This window comes from Talpa occidentalis, unplaced genomic scaffold (assembly GCF_014898055.3).
Source record: "Talpa occidentalis isolate TD23 unplaced genomic scaffold, MPIMG_talOcc4v2.1 talOcc4.10, whole genome shotgun sequence".
Lineage (NCBI taxonomy): Eukaryota > Metazoa > Chordata > Mammalia > Eulipotyphla > Talpidae > Talpa > Talpa occidentalis.
Window position 1 is genome coordinate 11,847,732 of NW_023600993.1, and position 23,858 is coordinate 11,871,589.

The 23,858-nt window shown below is 40.4% G+C and overlaps 1 protein-coding gene across 5 annotated transcripts in view; it reads right to left on the reverse strand.

Annotated features, from left to right (window-relative positions):
* The window catches only part of COL6A6 (collagen type VI alpha 6 chain), a 116,931-nt gene that overhangs the window by 26,103 nt on the left and 66,970 nt on the right, over positions 1-23,858 (reverse strand). For all 5 annotated transcript variants that reach the window (XM_037524484.2, XM_054689772.1, XM_037524470.2 and 2 more), the window contains 11 exons: positions 19,617-19,652; positions 17,915-17,977; positions 15,896-15,958; positions 10,137-10,199; positions 8,668-8,730; positions 8,046-8,096; positions 6,915-6,950; positions 6,148-6,210; positions 1,670-1,732; positions 607-642; positions 451-487 (listed from right to left, as the gene is read on the reverse strand). In XM_037524484.2, coding sequence (XP_037380381.1) covers positions 451-487; positions 607-642; positions 1,670-1,732; positions 6,148-6,210; positions 6,915-6,950; positions 8,046-8,096; positions 8,668-8,730; positions 10,137-10,199; positions 15,896-15,958; positions 17,915-17,977; positions 19,617-19,652 — 574 coding nt within the window. The remainder of the gene's footprint in view (positions 1-450; positions 488-606; positions 643-1,669; positions 1,733-6,147; positions 6,211-6,914; positions 6,951-8,045; positions 8,097-8,667; positions 8,731-10,136; positions 10,200-15,895; positions 15,959-17,914; positions 17,978-19,616; positions 19,653-23,858) is intronic.

The window sequence follows — 23,858 nt, forward strand, 5'->3', positions numbered from 1 at the left end:
GTCAAGCATGCATTTCCAGGAAAGGAGTAATGAACAATCAGCCAAAGTCAGGGTCCCCACCCACTGGGGTGCCCTATTATCATGGCTGTCTCACACCAGGTGATGTCACCTGTCAGTGACTGTCAGGTATTAATAATCACTTTCCAAAGTGCAATCTGATTCTCTACAGATTGATTTCAACATCAGCAGGGTTCTGACCTCCTAGGACAATTTCTCCTGGATTAAAAGTACTAGATATATTATTACTTAGTGCTTGGAACGGGTTCCAATAGATATACTGGCAGCCAGGAAGGGAGTTAATAGTCACCCATCTATTCTAACTCAAAATATATGCACTGACATTTCTAATTTTAAGAAACTGGCTGTTAAATTGTCTCAATTCTGAGTACAGATTTCACTGCCTTCTGTGAATGCTGACTCCTTGGCTGATCGTTTTAAGCAGGTACTTACGTCTCTGGTCCCGCACATACTGAATGAGCTCACATGTCTGCAGTTCAAAAATAAAAAAGAAGGGATTAACTGACGGGCTGCCAGGTCCTGAGGTTTAAAAAATAAATATGCTTAAGGGAGTGCTGAGAGCACACTGCTGAGCCAGGAGATACATACGGAAAATGAAGCCAGTCCTTTGGTCCCTTTCACACCCTAGGGAAACAGACAAACAAATGCAAGCTTACTGCTCTAGACACATACATCCATAGCAAGAAAGCGAACGGCCTCATCCTAAGAGAGTGATAACTTTTTGAGGTGTTTCCTATTAAGATAGGGGAAATAAGACCATTGGTAGGATACCCATCAACTACATGAGAGGCATTCTAAGGGGAATAAACCGCAGGCAGCAAGCATGAAGTATACAGACTCCAAAAGCCACTTTCCCCATCTCTGGGTGACAAGGGTTTCCCAGAACCTAAGGATGGAGTGCTTGGGAGCAGCCCATGACTCAGAGCTCGAGATGGCGCAATACCCATGGTGGCCACTCCTCTGAAGGCAGAGGTTTGGGGTTCCTCCACTCCAGGCTGTGGAGCCAAACCTGTGTCTGTTCCCATCACTGGTCAAGGGGACCAGACTCAAACCCAACATACAGAAAGGTAATCCCAACTGTCTTCCAAAAAGGAATACAGATATAGATTCCTGTCTGGGTTGGGGATAGAAAGAATGACATGGAACTGGCTCTATTCCAAGTGCTCAATCCCATCTTGGAACAGGTGAGTCTGGCTACTCAAAAAGAGACACCCCAGGAAAACTGCACTGGAGTTTCCCCCCAAACTCCTGGAGGTACTAAGTTCCATATGGGTCAACTTTGATCCTTTATTCATTATTTTCTCTTTGATTCATTCACTGATCACTTATTGACTATGAGAAGAGAACAAGGATTGGACTGATAAACAAAACTTAATGATCATTGAGAAATCTCATTTTAGTGTAATACTCTTCATTTTCTCTCTTAATTCCCCCCTGCCCCAAGAATGGCAACCAATATTTAATTATCATTTACCCTCCTTTTTGAGCACTAAAATGTGGGAAAACAGTGAAAATAGTAGCCAAGCTGCAAAGACAAAATGCCATATGCTTGGACAATGAAGACTCCATTGTCTTCCACTGACAAAAAAATGTCTCCATGGACATTTTATCTGGAAAAGGATCTAGTGTTGTTTATGGCTTTTCAGCTTACCTTGCGTCCAGGAGGTCCTTGCTCCCCAGGGGATCCCTGCTCTCCTGGAAGCCCAGCAGATGTCTTAAAACAGAATGTATTTCAAAATTATATTTTTATATATGTGTGTAAGTTAAATTTCAAAGACAATACACTTTCATCTTAGAAAATTAAGAGCTATCTAAAAAGCACATAGAAGGGAAAAAAAAATCCTCAATATTTCCTTCTCCCCCAAATAATCATTGCTAACATTTGGTGTATTTTCTGCTTTTAAATATTATTCTTTTGCTATTAAGATATATACTCTTTTAAACATATAATGCTATACTTCTTTTCTGTTGCCTTTTAAGCTAAATGTGCATTTCTGGACATTTTCATGTTACTAAAAATTCTTTGGTAAAATCACTTTATAGGACTGCAGATTATTCCATCACATGGATGTACCTTGATTTATTTTATCAGTCCTTTATTTCTGGCATTTAGGATTTGGTGTTTTTACAGTAAGCAACACAATTATAAAGTTATATGCATAATATTGATTATTTCCATGGATTGCTAGAACTGGAATTTGTAGGTCAAAGGAGACATTTTTATCTAAATTAAACAGCAGGAAAATATCTGAAAAACAAATGAAAAGTCAAGAAAAACATTTAAATATAAAAACCCTTGAAATAACAAAAAAACAAGCAATAATTGCCTGAAAATATCTGCAGCGAAATGGTGGGGGGTGGGGGGGAATAACAGCAGTTAGAAAAACAACAGCTGTTGACTATTTACTATGTGCCATGAATTTTTCCATGTGTATTCAACAAGATAATCAAAAAGAAACATAATTTAGTTTTAAAATTAGGGCCACATTCCTTTGTTGATTCAAAATGCTACAGGTTTTATGACCGTTTATAGGAATAAAAAATGAAGTTGTCTAAAATCAACTTAATATGTAAAAGCCTTGCTTATGGAAGAGCAAATAATTATTAATACCCTTGGATATTTCAATGATATTTACAGTATACTGGGACGAGAAAAGAAAATTACTGCATATGTTGTTTAGAAGACAGAGATTCACCCCCAGGATATAAAATCGCGGGTTGAATGTATATTCTCATTTTTGCTCCTGCCCAGTGTCTTACTGAAATGATAGTAAGGATTTTTTTAAGGCCAAAATAACCTTGACAAGGATGGGGAGAAGGAGAAACAGTCATAAACCTTTGGAGGCTGGAAAGCAGATGTCTAAGTGTTAAATGACGTAGCAGATCACAAAAAGCTGCATCTAAGCCAGCGGCAGGCAAGTGTGTTCTGTGCGTGTGACTCAGTCCCAGAAGGCTCAGCACTGGCAGCACCAGGCAGCTCTAGGAGTGGAGGGGAAGGGGAGAAGCTAATGAGGAGGCTGGTTGAAAATCATTTTCAGACTCTCCAAATTCCCTCTCCTTTCTCCACACTTGGGACAATAACCCTTCTTGCACCCCAGCAACAGACAGAGGTAAAACCAAGTGTCTGTGCAGGACTGAAGGTCAAGGACACAGTTCGGAAAACAGGAAGATCAAGTGCGGGTGTAAGAAACAGATGTGAGAACCTCCACTCTCCTTTTCCACCTAGCAACTAGAAAGCTGCCAGTCAGACCTTTACCCTTAGGCAGGAAGTTGAAAGTAACTTCTCAGGAGAATCTCACTAGATCAGGAAGAAAGTCTTGAGATACTGCTAGCAGAGGCTTGCTAGGAACACAGCCAGACCCCTTTCCAGTGAAGCTTGTACTGTGGTTGACCAGCCCTCTGTCCTTGGGGCTTCCAATCAGCACTTTGTCCTCTGTCCTTAACTAGAAAGCCATCACCCATTCCCGAGACTTGTGAGGAATAGCAAAAAAGAAAAACAGAAAATAAACAAAAATAGAATAGAAATAAACAAAAACAGAATAGCAAAATAGAAAAAAAAAAAAAAAGGGAGGAAAAGGCTATGTTGGGCAAAGAAGACTGAAAAAAATGTTACTGTGTAGCCTTAGAGAAAGAAGACATTATAACCATGAAACCAGAATAGGACACATAAAAAAATAATCAGAGAACAAAAATGAGTTCTTGAAAATTAAAATGTAAGAGGAGTGTTGTAAGGTAAAGCCAAAGAAACCGCCCAGAAAGTAGGGCAAAGAGACCACCTGGGAGACAGCCAAGAAAAGGGGCGGAGGCACTGCCCCCCTTAACAAGGCTACGAGATGGTGTGACTAGTCAAGCCAGTGGTTCGGTATCAGACAGTGTCTGGAGATGAATTTAGCTGCACTGTTACAGGAAGGGGGAGGAGAGACAGTTGATGGTGCTGGCATCTAGTGGGCAGAGACCCGGGAGGCCGCTCAACAGTGTCAGCGAGCAGGACTCAAGGGAATTCTCCCTCCCGAGGGTCAGCAGTGCTGAGGCTGTGAAACCTTACTCTGAAACGTGTGTCAAGTTCACGGTAAGCACAGATACAGGCCAACACCAGGTCTGCACAAAACTGGTTGCACATTGTAGAAAAAAAAAATCGAGACCATGTTTCAGTTGGGGGTAAAAATCAAGGTGGAGATTTAGAAAACAAACTCGGGATAGACTCATTCTAAGAAAACTAAGGAGGCCCCAAAAATCTCAGGCAAAGCTTTACCCAAATCTCCCAACACAAATGGCAGGTTTTTCAAAGAGAAAACGTGGACTTTTCAGTATTTCAACTTCAAATTAAAAAATAGCAGATGTGGAAGCAGCGACTTGGCGGGGGAAAAAAAGAATCGAAAAGTTGACCCAATTTGGGGGGAATAGAAATTCATGTAAACAAAGGTCAAGAGAAGAAGTGTATATATTCCCCATTTGTTTATTGTTTTTAAAAAACTGATGGCTATGTCACAGAGGGGAGGAAGAGCAGCGACCATGGAACTTGTCAGCATGAGCCCCAGGTTCAAGGGTAAATGTCTTCCCTATCAAACCGAGGGAAGAGAGCTTGAGATATTTCATTCCAGATGACATCTGCATTAATTTGAAAGTTTTTTCCAATTATCTTTCTAATTATATGAGTCTTGATCCCCCTTTTTCCCCCCAAGCATAATGTTAAAGGAGAGTCGTCCAAAATAATGGATGAGGAAATGAATTATAGCTGAGACGCAGTCCTCGGGAGCAAGACCGAGGGACAGAGAAGTTTCTTCATTTGGTGCACCCCTAAAACCCCAAAGTACTCTTGTACATAAAGGTCTTGTTAAAGTTTGTTAAAAAATAAAAATAGGGCCTCCCAGGTGGCGCAGCGGTAGAGCGCTGGGTTGCGAAGCTGCCCGCGGCCTCTGTGGTGCCGGTTCGATCCCCGGCTGCTCCCCGGCTGCTCCCCGGCCACCGGAGGAGGGTCCCACATGGCGCGCAGACCTCTCCTGCCGCCCACTGCTCCCCTCAGCAGTGTACTTCGGTCCTTCTGCCTGCTCTGCTCCCTGCTCTGGCTCTGGTGAATTCTCTCACCCTCCCGTGCTTCTGACTGTACCCAGTGCATGTACAAACAAAACAAACAAACAAATAAATAAAAACATGCCTCTGTTAAAAAAAATCTTTAAAAAAAAATAAAAAATAAAAATAAAACATATCAGAATAATATTAGTTATGATGATGAAACTGGAAAAGACTCCACGTATCAATTTTTATCAGATTTTATGTCTTCTTTTTCCTGCTGATTGACATGGTATTAAGATCAGTGCTGTTGTGAAGAGTTACCCCAACTTCTCTCCTACTATTCCATTTCAATCCCTAAACTTCTAAGTCAAATGACCATTGCAATCCTTTTCTATACTCAAAATAGAACAATTTTCTCCATTAAAAAAAGAGACAAAGAATGTATGAAGATGGCTATCCTAAAGCAGTCATCTCATTTATTCACAGTTAAAAGGTTAGCAAAAGCAAAAAGCCATTCCTGACCCACAGGACCTGATGCCCAGAAGACAGAGTTGAAATTCATGCTTATTCTGAGTGACCAGTGGGCAAATATATTCCTCCCTCCATGGACGAGTCAAGACATGATCACCCACGTAATGAATGGGAACTTTCTCATAAGGCTCCCTCATGAGCTAGATAAAGGAGACGATCTTTCGGGGTATATGTCTTGTTAAATAGTTTAACAAAATCTTCCTGGTGATGACAAGCTGCAGGGGAAGGCATTAGGATGCACCAAATCTATCAGGGAGATTTGATTAATCAAATTGTCCATCTTTGGGCAGTACAAAAAATATTTTGGATCAGGAAGATTCCTTTAATTTTTTTTTTTTTTTTATTTCCAGTGTGGTGTTTTGACAACCAGAGCAGGTGAATTTACTCACTAAAAGTGAACAGTTCCTGATATTCTGCTGGCATGGAAGGATGAGTAATAGTTTGTCCTTCACCAAGTTTCCCTTAAAAACACCCACATGTGGCCAGTCTTTGGGACCAAGTGATAAATGCCAATTATTGTGAAAGCATGAAAGAGAACTCCTCAAAGTAACTGAGGTTTCAAGGCAGTGAAATCTAGAAGCTTACCATCTTGCCTCTCACTCCTTTAGGCCCGGTTTCTCCTGGACCACCAGGGTCCCCAATTTCACCCTAATAAATACAGAAAAATAAAATTTAATGGTTATTGCAATCAAAGAGAGATAGCTCAGTGTGTGAGGTACATGAGATGCTTTTCATGTATGTTTTTATCGTTAATTCTTTGAAGGGTCTTCCTGGGCCCCACTCATCTCACAACTCTCTCCACTGCATGCTGTGCCCGCCTGGTTTCACCTGCTGTCTCTGTGGCGACAACACTACCTTCATGAGGACACAAACTCTAACCTTTATTTTGTTGCCTGATCCTATCACAGGACCTGGCATTTATTGAGCTCAGGGAATGATTCCAGCAAAGGTCAAAGCCTGAAGGTGGAGGACATCATTGCTAACATCATGGGAAGGGGGTAGAAAAACACATCGGGTAAACTGAGCCAGGAGAAATCGGGTCATTGCAGTTTTCCGCGCATTTCACTTTCCTTTGATCAAGGAAGAAAATACATGGGGGTGTAGGGGGAAGGCACACATTTGAGGACAAAAATAAGTATGACGTTTTTCCTTTACCTACTAATTAAGAAACAAGACTTGAATTTAAAAAAAAAACCAAAACCTGTTTCTTTCTTCCTTCCCCTCACACCCCACCTCCCACCAAAGGTTTATTTGTATTTATTTACAATTAGCTACTCTTCAATTATCCTGTAGTACATTTTGTAGCCCCCAAAATAACTGTTTGACATCAAGTTAGCATGAGTACAGGGTACCTTAGGTCCACTTTCTCCAGGAAATCCTTCTTGCCCCTATAATTGACAGTAGAGAAAATTAATATATGCACCTCTCACCAAGGTAGGTTTATGTCAATTTTAATTTACCTCCCGCCTTATTTATTTTGGCATCTCTGAGCCAAGAAAGAGCTAAAGCAATTCGATGTGAAATTGTAGAGCAGCATTTGAGAAACACACTCTAATTTCTAAAATGGTTTACTGGTTTTACCAAAATGAAAATCTAAGAGAAGTGGACAAATGCAGACAGCTGAAGAATTTTAAATCAGTTTCTCTATGGCAGGCATAGCAGGACAGTGGATTAGGCATGTAACTCAGCAATGGTTATCTTAATACAGTCCAACGGAGAAACTTGGGAAGGCAAGTGTCTACATTTCTTCATTCATTTTCTGAGCCTCCATGTACTTCCCTGTGGTTAAAGAGGCATGGTGATTTCCACCCGGGGAAGAATTATTTCATTTAAAATATCCTGTCTCATTACTAAAAGTCACATCTCCTCTAATAAATATGGAGTGGAAGAAAAACCACCCAAATCCTATTGCCCAGAACTAGCCATTAGAAATAATGTGTCATATTTTCTTTGAGCTTTTTAAATTGCATTTTACCACAACTGGGATTATTTTTCTGTTTATGTTCTGATTTTTCACTTGACACTGTCATATAGTTATTTCTTTACATAATTATAAACATCATGAATTTTGAAGGGTGGCTAATATTTCAATTCTATAGATCACTTAATAATTGCCTTTTATGAGAATAAGGTTGTTTTCAAATATTTTCTATTCTAGTGAACACCTCACTGGAAATCTTTTATTCATTAGCTTCTTTTTTCAAAGAAGTTCTACCTTTTGCATTTTTTTTTTTTTTTTTTTTTTTGGAGAGCTTCTTGCATTATCCGCATGGGACAACATCACTCGGATTACACTGATCCTTTAAAAGGGCTCGGACTTTACGACAAGTCCATTTGTCTGGACTGGACTATACCACATTCCTGACAGAGTCTCAGCAAATAAATGATCAAAATGTCTCTAATGCCTCCCCCTCTTAAATGTGGCAAACAAAAGGAGGTAAGAAGTCAGTGGGCAAAGCCTGCTTCCAGCAGGTGCATCTTACCTTGGCTCCTTTACTCCCCATTCCCCCATAGCCCGGGCTGCCGTCACCACCCTGCAAGCAAAGAAATTCCTTACAAACACCCCAGGTTTGTTCCCAAGAAAACAAGATGGCCAGCCCAAGGGTTTGAAGAAACGTGGAGGTGGGTCATTCCTGGGGGCAGCCAATGACACTGGGGAGAGTGGACTAAAGTCATTCTCCATAACAGACTGCGCTATTCCTTAGTCTCACCTGAGAAAACAGGAACAATTATACTCACATAGTATCACAAGGAGGGTTAAATGACAGAGGTCCAGGCATACAGTAATCTTAGCGAAAGGAAGTAGCAGTGCTATCTTCTCTGGTTAACACTTGTGCTTTAATTCCTTAGTTCTGATCTGTTTTCAGTTTGCTAGGTAAATGTAAGACTTCCTCACTGCCTGCACCCTCTAGAAGGCCTTACTGAGAATTTCTGAGATTGCGGTAAAGGTAGGCTGGGTTTTGGATGAATGGTTTCCAGGGGGAGGAAAGGCCGGAAGAAGTGTTATGGTGATACTAAAGATAAAGCTTGTCTGTTTGGCTTCACGAGCATCCTGTCCAGGATATATTTGGTACCTGCAAGGACCAGTAGTGATAAAACACAAACCGGCAAGCCTCGAAGGCCAGGAAGGCCGATAGCTCCTTTTTCTCCCAGGTCTCCAGGTTCACCCTGCCAAACAGAAAGGGGTTATTAGGCTTTTGATAATGGGAATGAGAAATGAGAGCACCGAGACAAAAGATTTAAAGCAATCACGTGTGTCACACACAGTGACATGTGGGTCATGAGTCTGTGACCAGACCAGGTTGTGCAAGCAGTAGATGGGGGGCTGCTGGCCTGGTTGCAGAGGTCTCCCCATTGGTAAAGAAACCCCGGTGCAAATTGCCATTGTAGCCGCTCCCTTGGAAACATCATGCACCACTTCATTTCCCCTGTAAGAGCTGCAGAAAAATTCACAGAATTGTTTTCATGATGACCTGGGCAAGTCATGAGGCGGCTGTAGAGACAGCACACTCATTCATCCAGGTCTAAGGTTTTAAGGCTGAGTCAAGATAACCGAGGGCACATGACATTCCTGGCAGTAGTTTCTGACTTCTGAACAGTGGAATATCTACTGTGGGTTCTAACTCAATCTCAGTATGATGTTGAAGAAAGTCCAACTTCTTATAAAGACAACAAAGGTTTATAAAAGAAGGTTAACTCCTTTCATTAAAAAAACAAAAACAAAAACACTTTTAAGTTTGGAATAGCTTTCTGACTACAGAAATGTTGTGGCCACAGATGTGGATAAATTGGAAAATCTATTTGATATAATAGAAGTGTCTCCAACATTTCTAGAAAGCAGATTTTATTGGAACAGCTTTAGAACTGAAAATTAAAAAGAAAACCAATTCAGAGACAGCACAACTGTCTTTGTCTGGTATGGACACTTGAGATCAGATTTTTCCTTGGGGAAATGCAAACATGACAGAAATCTTTTTTGGTGAAACTGTTTAAAGTACTTGCGAGTAATCCCAATACCCGTGAATTGAAGTCATTTTCATAATTTTTTTCCTACCTTCCCCACCCACACTTCCTCTGTAGCTGACCCCACAGTCGTGGCCTCAGTAGGGAGCACCTGTTGCAGCAAGGGAAGCCAGATTCAGTCTGTCCTTATGCAGACTTCCTTGGCTTTCACCTGCTGCCACGACCCCACCCGTCATGTCTCCTTCGGATCCTGTAGGCCACTACAATTTAGCAGATTTTCCTGGTTCTTGATGACTTGAAGAGTCCTTAGGAACACTGGGCAGGTATTTTGTAGAAGGTCCTTCAATGGGAGGAAAAGCGTCCCTCAGCTCAGATGGGGTGACGCCCCCTGTGAGATTCTGGTGAGCTAGAGTCCCTGTCCTCATGCTGGAGCATGACCTGACTTCACACCCACGTCGCTAGAGGTTGCTAACTTTCTAGGAGTTGAGCCAGGGTGCAGGGACAATGAGATATGTTCCCCTTGTGTTGAAAGGACTCTGGCTAATACAACCAGATACACTTCCCTTGAGGAAAAAACCCTCAGCTTGGTGGGTATGAAGAATGTGACCTACTTTATTTCCTTGGCTTCCCAAATGGCCTTGACTCCCTGCCCCTCCTTCTGGTCCTGGAGGCCCCTGAAACAAAACAAGAATTGTAAATCTAGCAGAACATAAAGCATCTTTCCTTTAAGCATTTTTGTTTCTTCTAAGAAACACAAATGAAGCACAGATGGGGAAAGAGTTATGGTTATACTGACTCCTACTCTGGAAAAAAAGTATCATAGCTGTCAAATAAAGACTAGAAAATAAAAAAAAAATTAATAAAGTAATTCATGCCAGATGTTGCCTAAATGATTGTAGTTCCTTGTAAGTCTTCTCTTCCAAAGAAATTTTAGGTTCTCACCATTTTACTCTAGGAGCAGATGTGGCTAAAACATCTAACACTGAAAGAAGGCATTTCAAATGACTTCTGCCTTGACCTATATCATTACTGATTCCTTGCTTTGGTAGAAAGCTTTTTTTTTTTTTTAAGGTAAGCTTATCTTTATTTGCAAATAATATGATTTATATATTAGAAAGTTCTAAATAAAGTTTACTAAAAATAATTAGCATTCATAAGAAGGAATGTTCATCTGGTCTAAGACAAGTGTTCCCAAATAGCTTTCTCTTTCCTAGTGCTAAGTTAGAGAAGTAAAAATAAATAAATTCCTAGTTACCAGTAGGAGATAAACACTGTTAACATAGAGTAAATATAACAACAAAGATATAAGGCCTACATAAAAAAGCTTTCAGCTCTTATTAAAGAATGTAACAAAACTTAGATAAACATACCATGTGTCTAAATTGGAAAATCTATTTGATATAATAGAAGTGTCTCCAACATTTCTAGAAAGCAGATTTTATTGGAACAGCTTTAGAACTGAAAATTAAAAAGAAAACCAATTCAGAGACAGCACAACTGTCTTCGTCTCGTATGGACACTTGAGATCAGATTTTTCCTTGGGGAAATGCAAACATGACAACAGAAATCTTTTTTGGTGAAACTGTTTAAAGTACTTGTGAGTAATCCCAATACCCGTGAATTGAAGTCATTTTCACAATTTTTTTTTGCCATGGTTACTATGATTTAAAAATAAATAAAGCAAATCTGTGTAATAAACATGATACTTAGCAAATTAGTTTTGCTCAGTAGAAAAAACATGACATTAACCTTGTCATCTTTTAAACATAAAGTTGCTCATAAAAACGTCTAATAAGAAGGAGTGTTGTTGAACAATGGATTGATTGCCAAGGAAGATAATTATGGGCTTTCCACACCCTCCATGCAACCAGCCCTCTCCCTTTTCCACCTTAAAGTCTCAGTTTCTTCTCTCTCCATTGCTCTCAATCCACGCCCTTCTAACTTCCAGTTCCAAAAATGCTGGCTTTTTAAAGGTAGACTTAACTTTCATTCACATAAATGTTAGCATAAACTTCATGCTCTGTGGATCCTACTGATACTCTTCTGTCCATATCTTCTTGCAGTTTGGTCATGGGTCACATGAAACACCACCACCACCTTCTATGAACCCAGTTTCCAGGGTCTTCCTTGTGCCTCTCTGGTCCCCTCTCAACAACCATCAGGTCCTCCCCTTCTATCTGTCACTTAAATCGCCACATGTCCCATGGCTTCATCCTCTAACCTTATTTTTTCATTCTATATTCTCTTCCGGAAGACATTCTCATAGATTCACATGGCCATTCTACATTCTATCATTCTACAAAATGACTCTTAAACATGCATCTCCAGTCCAAACCACTCACCTAAGACCAGATCCATGTATTAAAATCCCTATTGAATATCCCATAGGAATTGTTAGTGTGATTCCAAAATAATCACATTTACCGGAGATAACGCTCCGAGCCTCATATTCTTTTTATTAAGGAATGGCGGCGCCCTTAAGTCTCCCTGAAACCCAAGCCAGGAACCTAAGCATCACCTAGACCCTGTTCTCTAACTCACCTCTCCAATCCATCTCAAGTCCCACAGAGTCTCTCCCTGTGCAAGACCCACTGCTGTGTCCTCCCATCACCACTGTCTGCTTCAGGGCCCTCCCACATTCCACCCAAACTCCTGGTCTCATTGATTGTAGCCTGACCGCTCTCTACACTGCTCCCTACCCTTTTCTCCTTTTGATTTAAAATGCCAGGCTGTTATTATCACTTGGTGTGAAAATCGGAATTCGGGAGTATGTTTCTTCAACAAAGTTAAAGATGTGCTTAATATGTAGTCCATATTTGTTACATTATTATCGTGCTCTTTCTTGGTTCAGTGACTGGCATGCTTTGGACATAAAATGCTCCTGTTAAATTAGGTAATGCTGAGGCATACAGCAGTAATTAAGAACTATTGATATAGGGCTTACTATATTTCTGGCATTATCCTGAGAAGTTATGTGGTTTAAATCATTTAAAAATTTTTTAATTAAATTTTTTATTGACGTATCATTGGTTTACACTGTTATTAGTATTTTGGAATATAAAATCCCCCCCCTTTGGATGTAGTTACCGCAGCACACCCACCACAAAAGCCCCCTATGGAAAGCAGTTTGGAGTTTTCTCAAAACACTAAAAATGGATCTGCCATGTGACCTAGTAATTCCACTCCTAGCTATCTACTCAAAGAATATGAAAACACTAATTCAAAAGAAAATTTGCACTCCATGTTTACTGCAGCACTGTTTACAATAGCCAAGCTGTGGGAATAACCTAAGTGCCCCCAAACAGCTGAGCGGAACAGATGTGTATAGCAGGGATCTACTATAACCATTCTTATTTCATGGCAGAGAAAATTTGAGGTGCAGAAAGGTTAATTACCCAAGTCCACATAGCTAGGAAGTTACAAAACTGGCAACACTGGTTGCAGACTCTAGGTCCTCAACCACTAGGCTATGCTTTGCAAAAATGATAACAATTCTACTTTGTATCACAAATCAGCAATGAAATAATTCTAGCCTTCCTCCAGGTTGTACATGAAATTAATGATTATTTCACTTAAAAAAAATCCTCATCATAATAAAGAGTAAGTCCGGCTTTAACTGGACTTATTTTGTGTCTGATTTTCTATTCTTTTCCAGTCATTGGCTACATCAGAGTAGGAACTTTGGGTGAGCCAAGCAAGAAGCCAAGCAAGGAAGGAATAAGCCATTCCTGTTAAAACTCTTCCTTTTTTTCTGAGAATAGACTGTATTTCTTTTATAATATAGTCACTTGGCTAGATATTTTCAGGATACTATAGCAGAAATCACATCCCTTTTCCTAGTTGTATATCCTTAGAAAAACTTTAAATCCTGCAATCAGAAAACACTCATTATTCCACCCTAGTGACTGGTCCCAGTGGGTGTTAATATGAAACCTCTATGGCAGTGGATTTAGACTCAGCAAAGAATAACATCCTCCCCAACGTCTTATCGTGCCTGTCTCTGTGGTTTTCCTTTGGAAATGACAAATCTGAGATCTCATTCATCATGTCCTGAACATAGGAAATTCTACACGTCTTTGAAACAACATTTTCACTGTGTTGACAGGGATACTGCAAGCAAGCACACAAAGACAGAGAGCCATTTCCAGCTAGATAAACCGGAGAGCTAGACTGGAGAGGGGGAGCCTTTTGGTAATGCCAGGTGGTTGAGTGATTTATGACCATGGCCAAGCCTGCCAACACCACATTAAGGGGGACTCACTCGCAGATGAAGACTGCAGGGAAAAGCTATTTGGGTACAATTTTGTATTCTAGAGGAAGGGAATTGCTAAGCTCCTTGGATTTCAACCCATCTATAGTTCAATATTTTATAAAAACAGATGAGCTAATCTAATCACCTGATATATGTTTCCTTTGGCATTTACTGTTTGTTTGTTTTTTTTATCCAACTTACAGTGCCAGCAAGTACTTAATGATTCAAGGATGTGGATGCAAAATAGTTACTTTTCATCAATCAGTTTAGTTCTACCAAGAAATTTTATCATTTTCATGCTTTTTGAAGGAACACATTCATCAAAATTGGGAACAAATATCCTCAGGAGCAGTAATTAAAATGTTTTAAAACACTGTCAAGAGATACAGATACAAGTTTATGCAAATAACTTCTTATTTTGATGATGAACACATCCACTTATGGGCTGGACCACTGCCCAGGTTAACTAATGGCCAGGAAGTAATGGAGTCCCTTTATCCTGTGTTAGCTGAGGATGCAAGTCCCGACTGAGTCTCATTCACTCATTTACTAATTTCATTTGTTCATTTACTAATTGATTCATTATGCACATGTGTTGAGCTCTTCTGTGCCAGCATGAGTGATCTGAGCTGAGACAGTAGCATAGGAAGTTGTCACTTACTGCATCATATGCAGGGAGCTGCCTCTTCAAGCAAAAGGGAGCCAGTTTTAACGTAATTTATCGGACATAAATAAGAGTTAAGTCCTTACTGCATATCTCTGGTCACAAAAATATCACCAAACTTCTTAATATAGACCCAAAACACATCCAATATCAAACAATAATTTATATTCATTCACTCATTCATTGAGTCAGTCATTCATCCTCCAACCAGCTTATTCCAGGTCTGGGTCAGACGGTTGAACCTATCCTGGCAGTTCAGGGCCCAAGGTGGGAACCAACCCCACACAGGGTTCCATCACAGGACACACACACAACTGTCTCCCCAACTGGGACAATGGAGATACTCAATACCCCTCACATGCACATTTTTGTGATGTGTAAGGAATTGGGGGAACCCAGTAAAAACCCACAAAGAAAACCCACATATAAACTCCACACAGTGCCCAGACTGGGAATCTATTTTTCTTTCTGATGAAAATTATAACTAAACAACATTGAACAAAATGACATTATTTGAGATCCTGCTGTATAGCAAAACTAAGTCCTGGGCTTCCCTGGTGGCGCAAGGGGTTAAGATTGAACCTACGAAGCAATCCGCAGCCAGTGCAGCACGAGTTCAATCCCCGGCCAGGGAGCTACCCACGTGGTGCAGCAGACCTCTCTTTTCTCACTTGCTGCTCTGCTCAGCAGTGTATTTCAGTCAATCTGCATGTTCTGTTCCCCACTCTGTCTCTGGTGGATCCTCCCACCGCCCCCCCTCCCATGCCTCTGGCCTGTACCCCAGTTCTTATATACATGTTTTTTTTTTTTAAATAAAAAAAACTAAGTCCTAACCCTCATGAAGCTTAAATCTAGAAGGGAAGACAGATGGTTAAGCAAATAAATACATATTCTGATAGCACTAGGCAGAAACCAGGTCATGCTGAGTCTTGCTACTCAGAGTATGGTCTAGGGACCAGCAACATCACCATCACCTTGGTGCTCACTGGATGAGTGTATTAGAATCACCTGGGGAGATTTTAAAGTTTCTGATACCTTGGCCTCCAGACATTCTCATAGAAGTGGTCTGGGGAGGGTCTCAGGTGTTTTACTGTTGACCCCAGAGATACTCCTGTGTGGACAGGTTGATGGCCACTAGAGTATGTTGTATTTGAGATAAGATGGGAACACCCTGTACAGTGGAGAGGAGCACGAACTGGTCTCACAGAGGGGGAATTATTAACCTCACAGTCATGGCTGAGCTCTCGAGCATTCCACCTCTGTCCTGACAGGCAACAGCCCACTCTGCAGGGGAGGGACCACGCAGCCACTGCACAGAGTACCGAAGGTAAATCTAATACACTTCACAGGTTCACATGCAGAAAATAACTTCACCTGCAGGGAATAAACTACAATGACATCCATCTGGAAGCCAAGGTCAAAGCCAGGGACAGTCACTTTCTCCTGTTACATACCTGGGGACCTTTACTTCCCAAACCTCCTTTTTCTCCTTTGACACCAGCTTCTCCTCTTGGACCCTAAATACACAGAATTAAAGCATTATTTTCTCCCTAAAAGAGAACATTTGGATATTAAGCATTAAAAATGGAAACACTACATCAGGAACATGAATCAAAACTGGAAAGGTGGGGCCTCCCCGGTGGAGCAGCGGTTGAGCGCTGAGTTGTGAAGCTGCCCGCAGCCTCCGTGGCACCGGTTCGATCCCCGGCTGCTCCCCGGCCACCGGAGGAGGGTCCCGCATGGTGCGCAGACCTCTCCTGCCACCTGCTGCTCCCCTCAGCAGTGTACTTCGGTCCTTCTGCCTGCTCTGCTCCCCGCTCTGGCTCTGGTGAATTCTCTCACCCTCCTGCACTGCTGACTGTACCCAGTGCTTGTATAAATAAATAAATCTTAAAAAAAAGAAAATTAAAAAAAAAAAACAACTGGGAAGGTGATCCACACATGCCTTTGATTGTCTGGAGTGGCGCAGCTCTCCCTCCTGCAGGGACTTGATGGTCTAATCTGAAGGTATTTAGGTAACTGGGCATTTGCTGGCAAAGTGAACAAATCGTGAACAGGTGAACTATTCAGTACTGCTTCATAATTATTCTAATCATCTTTATACTCCAAATGCATGTGTTTCTTAGATCAAGAATAACCCTTAGTTATTAAAAACCTGAAATATTTAAATGGATTTTCTATTCAACAACCACACTGAAGATAAGTCATACATAAGATACGGCACACATTAGAATCAAATTTGGGTATTTCTTCTTCTGGACTATTATATTGTCTGTTCACTGTGGCTTCCATGCATTGTGCAGAGAGACCTCACACTATGTTATTTTATTTTTTTGTGAATCTCCCTTTAAATAATGTCATGAAGAAAGTCAGTCTAGAAAATGGAAGAAGGGATGTTGCTGTATTACTGATTTAGCATGAACTAAAGTAAAGCCAGTCAATTTCTTGAAATGCTTCTCCCTACCCACTACACCACCCCAACCCAGTGGCAAATATTCCTTACTTGAAAGTAAGAAAAGTGACCTTTCCTCTGCTGGCAAGCCAAAGGAAAGCAATCAAACTAGAAAGAGACAGAGGTCTGAGGGGCAGGGTCTTCACTGTTCTGAAATCTTGGCACAAGGGGCACAAAGTTTCTCTTCTGAAGTCAAAGTTTGCCCAACTTCCATGCACTGAGATACCAACATACAAGAGTCACTCTAATTTTTTTTAAAACTATGGGTTCAAACTTTGAAAAGCTGCAGAACCAGGGATTGTCCTGTGGTTGCCAGACAGTAGAATTATTTCTCAGGTTTTCAAAACTTAAAGTTTGGTTGGGGGGAGGGGGGCGAGAAATCTGTATGTTCGAACTTCTTGTAGACGATCTTTTCTTCCCAGCATTTTCTAAGACTTCCTTTCCCATCTTGTTATTATTTTATGTACATTTGGCTTTTTCTGGCACAAGTTTCCTTTCTCCTCATGGGCCAGTGTAAAGAGCCAATCGTGGCTTATTCCTGACAAAGGGAAAAAGTGCTGGCATCAGCTCCCTGGAGAAGGGAGCTGGAGCGCACCGGCTGCACGCCACACTTCAGGTCAAAGTGGAGGACTTCAGCTGTGGAGGAGCAATTCTTTCCTAGAGTACAGCCAACTTTTCCACATTGTGGGCATCTAGATATGTAACACTAAGCTTTTACTGTGAGAAAATGACCCAAATTTCCTGTTTTGGGCTCAATATTTCTCTTGGCGCAAAGTCTCTCCAGAAAGCCCTGGGGTCACATTGGGCCCATCACATAGGGATCACTACTTAGTATCCTCTATTTCTTTTCCACTGTTGACAAAACTGGGGGATGACCAAATGCTGTAGACAACTCCTGCAGCCGTATGACCCTGAAAACAGTTTACACATCTCTAATTCTGCAGGGGTTGATTGCAGGGGTTCTATCAAGATTTCAGGTTCCTCTTTATGTTCTCACACCCTAGTTATGCCTGATATTTACCTGAGGGCCCTTAAAGCCGAGTGAGCCTTCCAGCCCTTCTGGGCCTGGAATGCCTGGTTCCCCCTGTGGTGAGAGAGAATCAACCTGTTAACATTGTTTTCTGAGAGTTTTGTCTTCTTTATCTGTAGAATTGTAAATATTTTTTTCAATCACAATAGCAGTATGGGATCTTGTGATAAATTTTTAAAAGCACAAAGAAAATAAAATCTCCCACAATCTTATCAAGCAGAAACAGCCACGGCTAATGTATTATTGTATTTGCTTTACTCTTTGCATACAAGCATACATTTTCACAAATTTTTTTTCTAAAATAACACATATATAACTTGGATACTTGGTCTGAAAAACTCACAATTTGCTTCATATTTTCTTCAAAAATATCTAGGCATCTTAAAACATTATATTATATTCAAATAGATAAAATATCTAGGGATCAAAAGTTGAGTGTTCTCTTCACATCGTCCTTGAACTCTGCTGCAGATAATAATTCCACAAAAGAGTAAGGATGAATTAAGACAATTTCATTTAGACAACTGTTAAGATAGTCCAAGTTTATGTCTCAGTTGTTACACTAATATAAATATCCCTCACTGATACCTCTTCCTAGAAATCAGAAATAGAAAATTTCTTACTACTGTAGCTTCCCCCGATTTCATTTATTTCACTCAATTTTTCTGCACTTTGTTGAAGTCTGACCTCAAAGTGTGTATGTTTGGGGTAATGTCTGTGAGTGGTAAGCTCTTAGGGTTCATCTACCAGACAGAAATCTGTTGCAATCAATTTGTCATTCCTTTCATGGGTAAAACTGTCGTTTCTGGTAGTGTTCCTTTAACATTCTGGAATTTCACCATGATGCAATCAAAAATGGATTATTTATGCTCACTGTATTTTTAACATGTTTCCTCAATTCTGTGTCATTCTAAGGGACAATTAACCTTTCATAAATACTGCAGGTTCATGAAATATCACCAATGTGAACAAATGGAATATGCTAACATATTTAGTCAAGTCAATCTTTGAACAAAACATTTAAAATATCCCAGTTGTATTAGAGTTTTATTATACTCTCTTGGCTTAAATGAGGTTTGTGCAAATTTTAAGGTTTTAGAGCTAACTGAACAAAAACCAAGAATGTTACCCACTAAGTTACTGGAGTTTGTACCTGAAACCCAGATTTAATAATTACTGAGCCAAGTAGTTATCTCTGGTCATTAATTTTTATGGTTATTGATTAAAGTGCCCACATTTTCTTTTTTTTCAAGATTGGAGTTCTTAAAATTGTAGCCCAAAATGTTTTCTAATATTCTATTACACAACCAATATCATAAAAAAGCAAATGAACTCCAGACTTGGAAGAGATTTTATTCCAGTTCCTAGACTGGACAGAGATTACTTGTCATTTTGCATTAAAAATAAATCACCAGGGCCTCCCCGGTGGTGGAGCAGTTGAGCCCTGGGTTGCAAAGCTGCCTGCAGCCTCTGCAGCACTGGTTTGATGCCTGGCCACAGGGTGAGGGTCCCACATGGTGCGCAGACCTCTCCTGCGGCCCACTGCTCCCCTCAGCAGTGTATTTTGTCAGTCTGCCTGCTCTACTCTCCGCTCTGACTCTGGTGAATTCTCTCACCCTCCCACGCTTCTGACTATACCCAGTGCTTGTATAAATAAATAAATAAATCTTTAAAAAAAAAAAAATCACCATACCTGGGGTCCTGACAGTCCCCTTTGGCCACGAACTGCCTAAAATAGGAGAAAAATGCAGATACCATTAACTCTGAAAAAAAGATTTTTACATTTTATTTAAATTAGTAATGAACCTTAAGGGGCTGACATTAAAAAAACAAGTTTCTACATATTGCTTAAAACATTTAATTATCCACTGCACCAAGAAAGCAAAATGTTCCCAAATCTGAATTTCTATCCTACGGCAATAGGTAATTAAAATCAAAGACAATTGAAATCTGTGGATCCTTATGAGACCAGATGTGGACAATAGCTTGTGCTCCACTGAATTGTTACTTTAGCTATTTTCAAGCTCCACAATGGACTGATTTGAATTTCTTTCATTTTTCCACGAAAGATATAAATCAGGAGTGATGTGGCCAAAAGGCAGGAATCAAGAGGAAAAACTGGGAGAATTAACTTCATAAACTTTATTATAGATTAAATTAAAAACATAAAGAGAGCCAGACTAGTTTTGTCTCCCTGCCCTCAAAGCCAAATAATATGCTTATCAAAAAATGAAATCATCATCCTAAGCACTCAAAAGTTCTCACTTCAATTCTAAAACACCCACCTAAAACAGCAGTAGTACATCATGTGGATTTTCCTACTATTTTCCTATGTGACATTAGGATTTGGATACAGTCCTGATCAACATTTCATAAATTTAGAAATTAAGAAACAGACATTTTGTTGTTTAACTTAGGATGTCTCAGTTAGGCTACAGCAAGTCTGAGGTCTAGGATTCGCAAAATAAATCGCAAATAAATATCAGTATTTTTTTTGATGGAAACTTAATCAGGCCTCTATGAGATGTCGACGTTAAATTCTACTAATCATATTTCAGTCAAAATATATTGCTATCTAGGAGGCAGGCTGTATATTTGGGGAAGTGACTAGAAGTCTCTCTCTTTAAAATCCTGGTGAGTCATCTTGATAATCTGAATCTTTTCTGTCAGGAGGAGGAAAGATACTCTTTCCACTTCTTTAGCACAATCTTTCTGATTCTGTTCACTTTAGTTTCCATCAGAAAAATATCTACCAAGGATCTATTACCTACAAAGCCAACTGAATGGGAACCACAGGAGCATAAAGACCACACACACACAGTACCTGAGCTCAGGTGACCCTCAATCTTTCGATTTATGGGCAGCAGATAAATACTACAAGTATTTACATGGCAGAGTATGGCCAGGGTAAAGAAAGGGGAAGACAGAAATTGCACCCAGTGGGTCAAAACAGGAAAATCTTCCTGGTGGAAGAGATTCTTAGGATGTTTTCAGAGGATGGGTAGGAGATTTACAGGTAGAGGATGTAGCAGGTCTTTCTATGAGGTTTCAGCCTCAGAAATGAAGCAGAGGAGAACAGAGAGGGTGCATTTGATAGTGGGAAGCCTGGGTCAAAGGTGTGAGGATCGGGGAGGAGCAGGCTTACTAGCCTGAAATTACTAGGCTGAAGATAGATACTATATCAGAAAACACTGTGTTTTTAGAGCAGGAAATGTACTGGCAGGACCTTGACCTTAGGTGGGTACCTCAGGTAGTAGTGGAACGACTTGATGGAAACTCACATTCCTATAAAATAATGAGCTTCCTGTAGGCCATCATTTAAGGGATATGAGACTGTTTCCCAGGTCCAGAAATCTTTCTTTGGTCCACTGCCAGTATTTGAAACATCAATAAATGCTTGTTTTCTGTGTCTTTATGGTTTGGCTTTGAAAGAGCTTGATTAAAATTAGTCCTCTCCATACAATCCCCCCCCCAAGATGAAAATGCATACATTGTGCAAAAAATGATGTTAAAATATACAAAATAAAAAAAATAAATAGTGCCGCAATAAAAAAAAATTAGTCATCTCAATACATTATTGAGCTCCTGCTCCACCTAAGGCACTAGGGTATGGTATGGGGGTGAGCCAGACCTGACTCTGGTCCCTAGACAGGAGTTCGTAGGTTTTCATCCACCATTCACATAGAAATATCTCTAGAAGCATCTTCATGAATGGCTATTTGGGATTTAAACAGAATGAATATCATGAGTTTAGATTCACTGGGTAGATGTGAGACACAGAAAAAAGACAAAGAAATAGGGGAGATGATTTTACAATTTTGACTCAATTTTTCAAATGGGAAAGATGACATCTCAACAGGTCTTAAGGTGTGCCTAGGGGCTGGCTGATGGTGGTAACACATCCAGACTGTGGAAAGGAGAGTGAACGGCACGTCAACCAAGAAAGGCCTGAGAGTTAACAAGACCCCAGACAGGGCACTCAGTCCCCTGGTTCCGCATAGGCTGAATTCCGGTGGCTTACCAGGGCCCACTTTCCTGGTTGGGTAAGGACTGACTCCAGACAGGGTCCCCAGGACTAAAGCAGTATGCTTAACGTGCTGTCTACCAGCAAGCTCACCCACAATGCTGAGCCACCGTCCCCGCATACTCCCAGCTGCCCAAAGCAGTGCCAAGGGAGAAAAGAGCAAAGCATAACTAACAAGTCTCCGGGCTGAACAGGACGGAGGGCCATGCTCAGTTGGAGGCAGTTGCTTCTCATTATCCATGGACAGGAATCTCTTCTAATTCTCAGTACACTTTGGCTCAGAAAGAGCCAATCCACATTCTCACTCCTCCTGCTCCAGTAACTGCAGCTTTCTGGTTCTGAGTCTTCCTCCCTCCCACCAACGCAAGCCATTACAGACTCCTGGCAGGGCGCTAGTAACAGCTTGTTATCCCACCAGGCCCAGCCCCTCTATAATGAAGAGTTCCCACTGCAAGAGGAGGGCTCAGCCCAACCCTTTCCCCTGGCACACTTGGCATTGCCTAGAGAACGTTTTCATTGTCACAAGTCAAGGATGCCACTGGCACCTGGTGGGTAGAAGCCACAATGATACCTAATACCCTGCACAATGCACAAGGCAGTCTAGCCGACAAAAATTATTCAGCCCAAATATTAATAGTTAGTTGAGACACCACACTCTACAACCCGATCCTTAGTTCCTTGAGAGCAAAGTTTATGTCTTATTTGAGTTTGTAGCTCTAGTAGTTAGTGGAGCTGCTGGTACATTGCTGGTGCTTGATAAATGTCTGCCCGATGGATCGAGGTCAGATTTGGTCAGCTGCTGTTATTCCCTGCTGGCCACACCCTTCCACTGGCCATTCTCCAATCACTCATTAGTTCAGTAGATTCTTGCTGCACTGAGGAATACTTAATGCTCATTATAAGACATTTAGTTTTTCAGTGAGTGAGATTTTTCTTCTTTCCAAAAGGATAATTATTTTACTGCTATTATAAAAATGACACATGCTGATTTTTAAATCTCCAAATGCAGAAAATACACCAAATAAAGATGCTAAAATCATCCCAGATCCTTCATATAGAAATAACTATCATTAGCATTTGGTAATCATGATTCTTGATTATCTTTTTTTGCATGTTTACAAATAGAATTCTAAATAGTGGTACTTTTAATTAAGATAGGATAATACTATTTTAAAATTAAATTTAATTTTACTAGAATTTAATAGAATAAAACTCAAAAGAATTAGAAGTGTCAGATGGCAGCATTTCTTGACAATAGAGATATCCATTCCTAAGAGAAGAAAGACTTATGAAAAAAAATTAGGGGGTTCAGGTACATTTGTAATAAATATTCTAGCTTAAGAGGATTTTTTGACATCGACTCTCTACAATGAAAGATGAGGGCATAGTCTATTGTACTTTTTCCACTTGTATATGACTTTTAAATTGTTAAATGTAGAACATTCACATTTTTTTCCTGTGACCTATGGTTTAGTCTAATTTTGACACTTAAAGGAATTCAAATTGATTATCTTAAAATTTTATAGAAAGCGTACTGGGGCTGATTCTGCCTGAACGTGTGAAGCCTTGATTGTGCTGATTAGTCATAAGGACAATGTGGGTGGGTATATAACACTCACTCACAACTCTGCAGCCATTTTACAGCTCCCTTTTGACTCTGAATGATGAAACAGGGCTGCAGACCAAGTTTCCTATCTTTTCTGTTAAGAAATGCTCATACTTTATATACACTTTGTAATATAAAGTCACCTGGGTGTGGCTTCATGTTGATATTCTTGTACCATTTCTTCCCCAGAGACTATGCATTTTCTGTATTTTTCAATCTTGGTTTCAAGATGTTATCTTTTATTTCTGACTATGACTTATATTTGTTCTGTTCACGTTCATAGCACAAGCTGCACACTTGTTGGC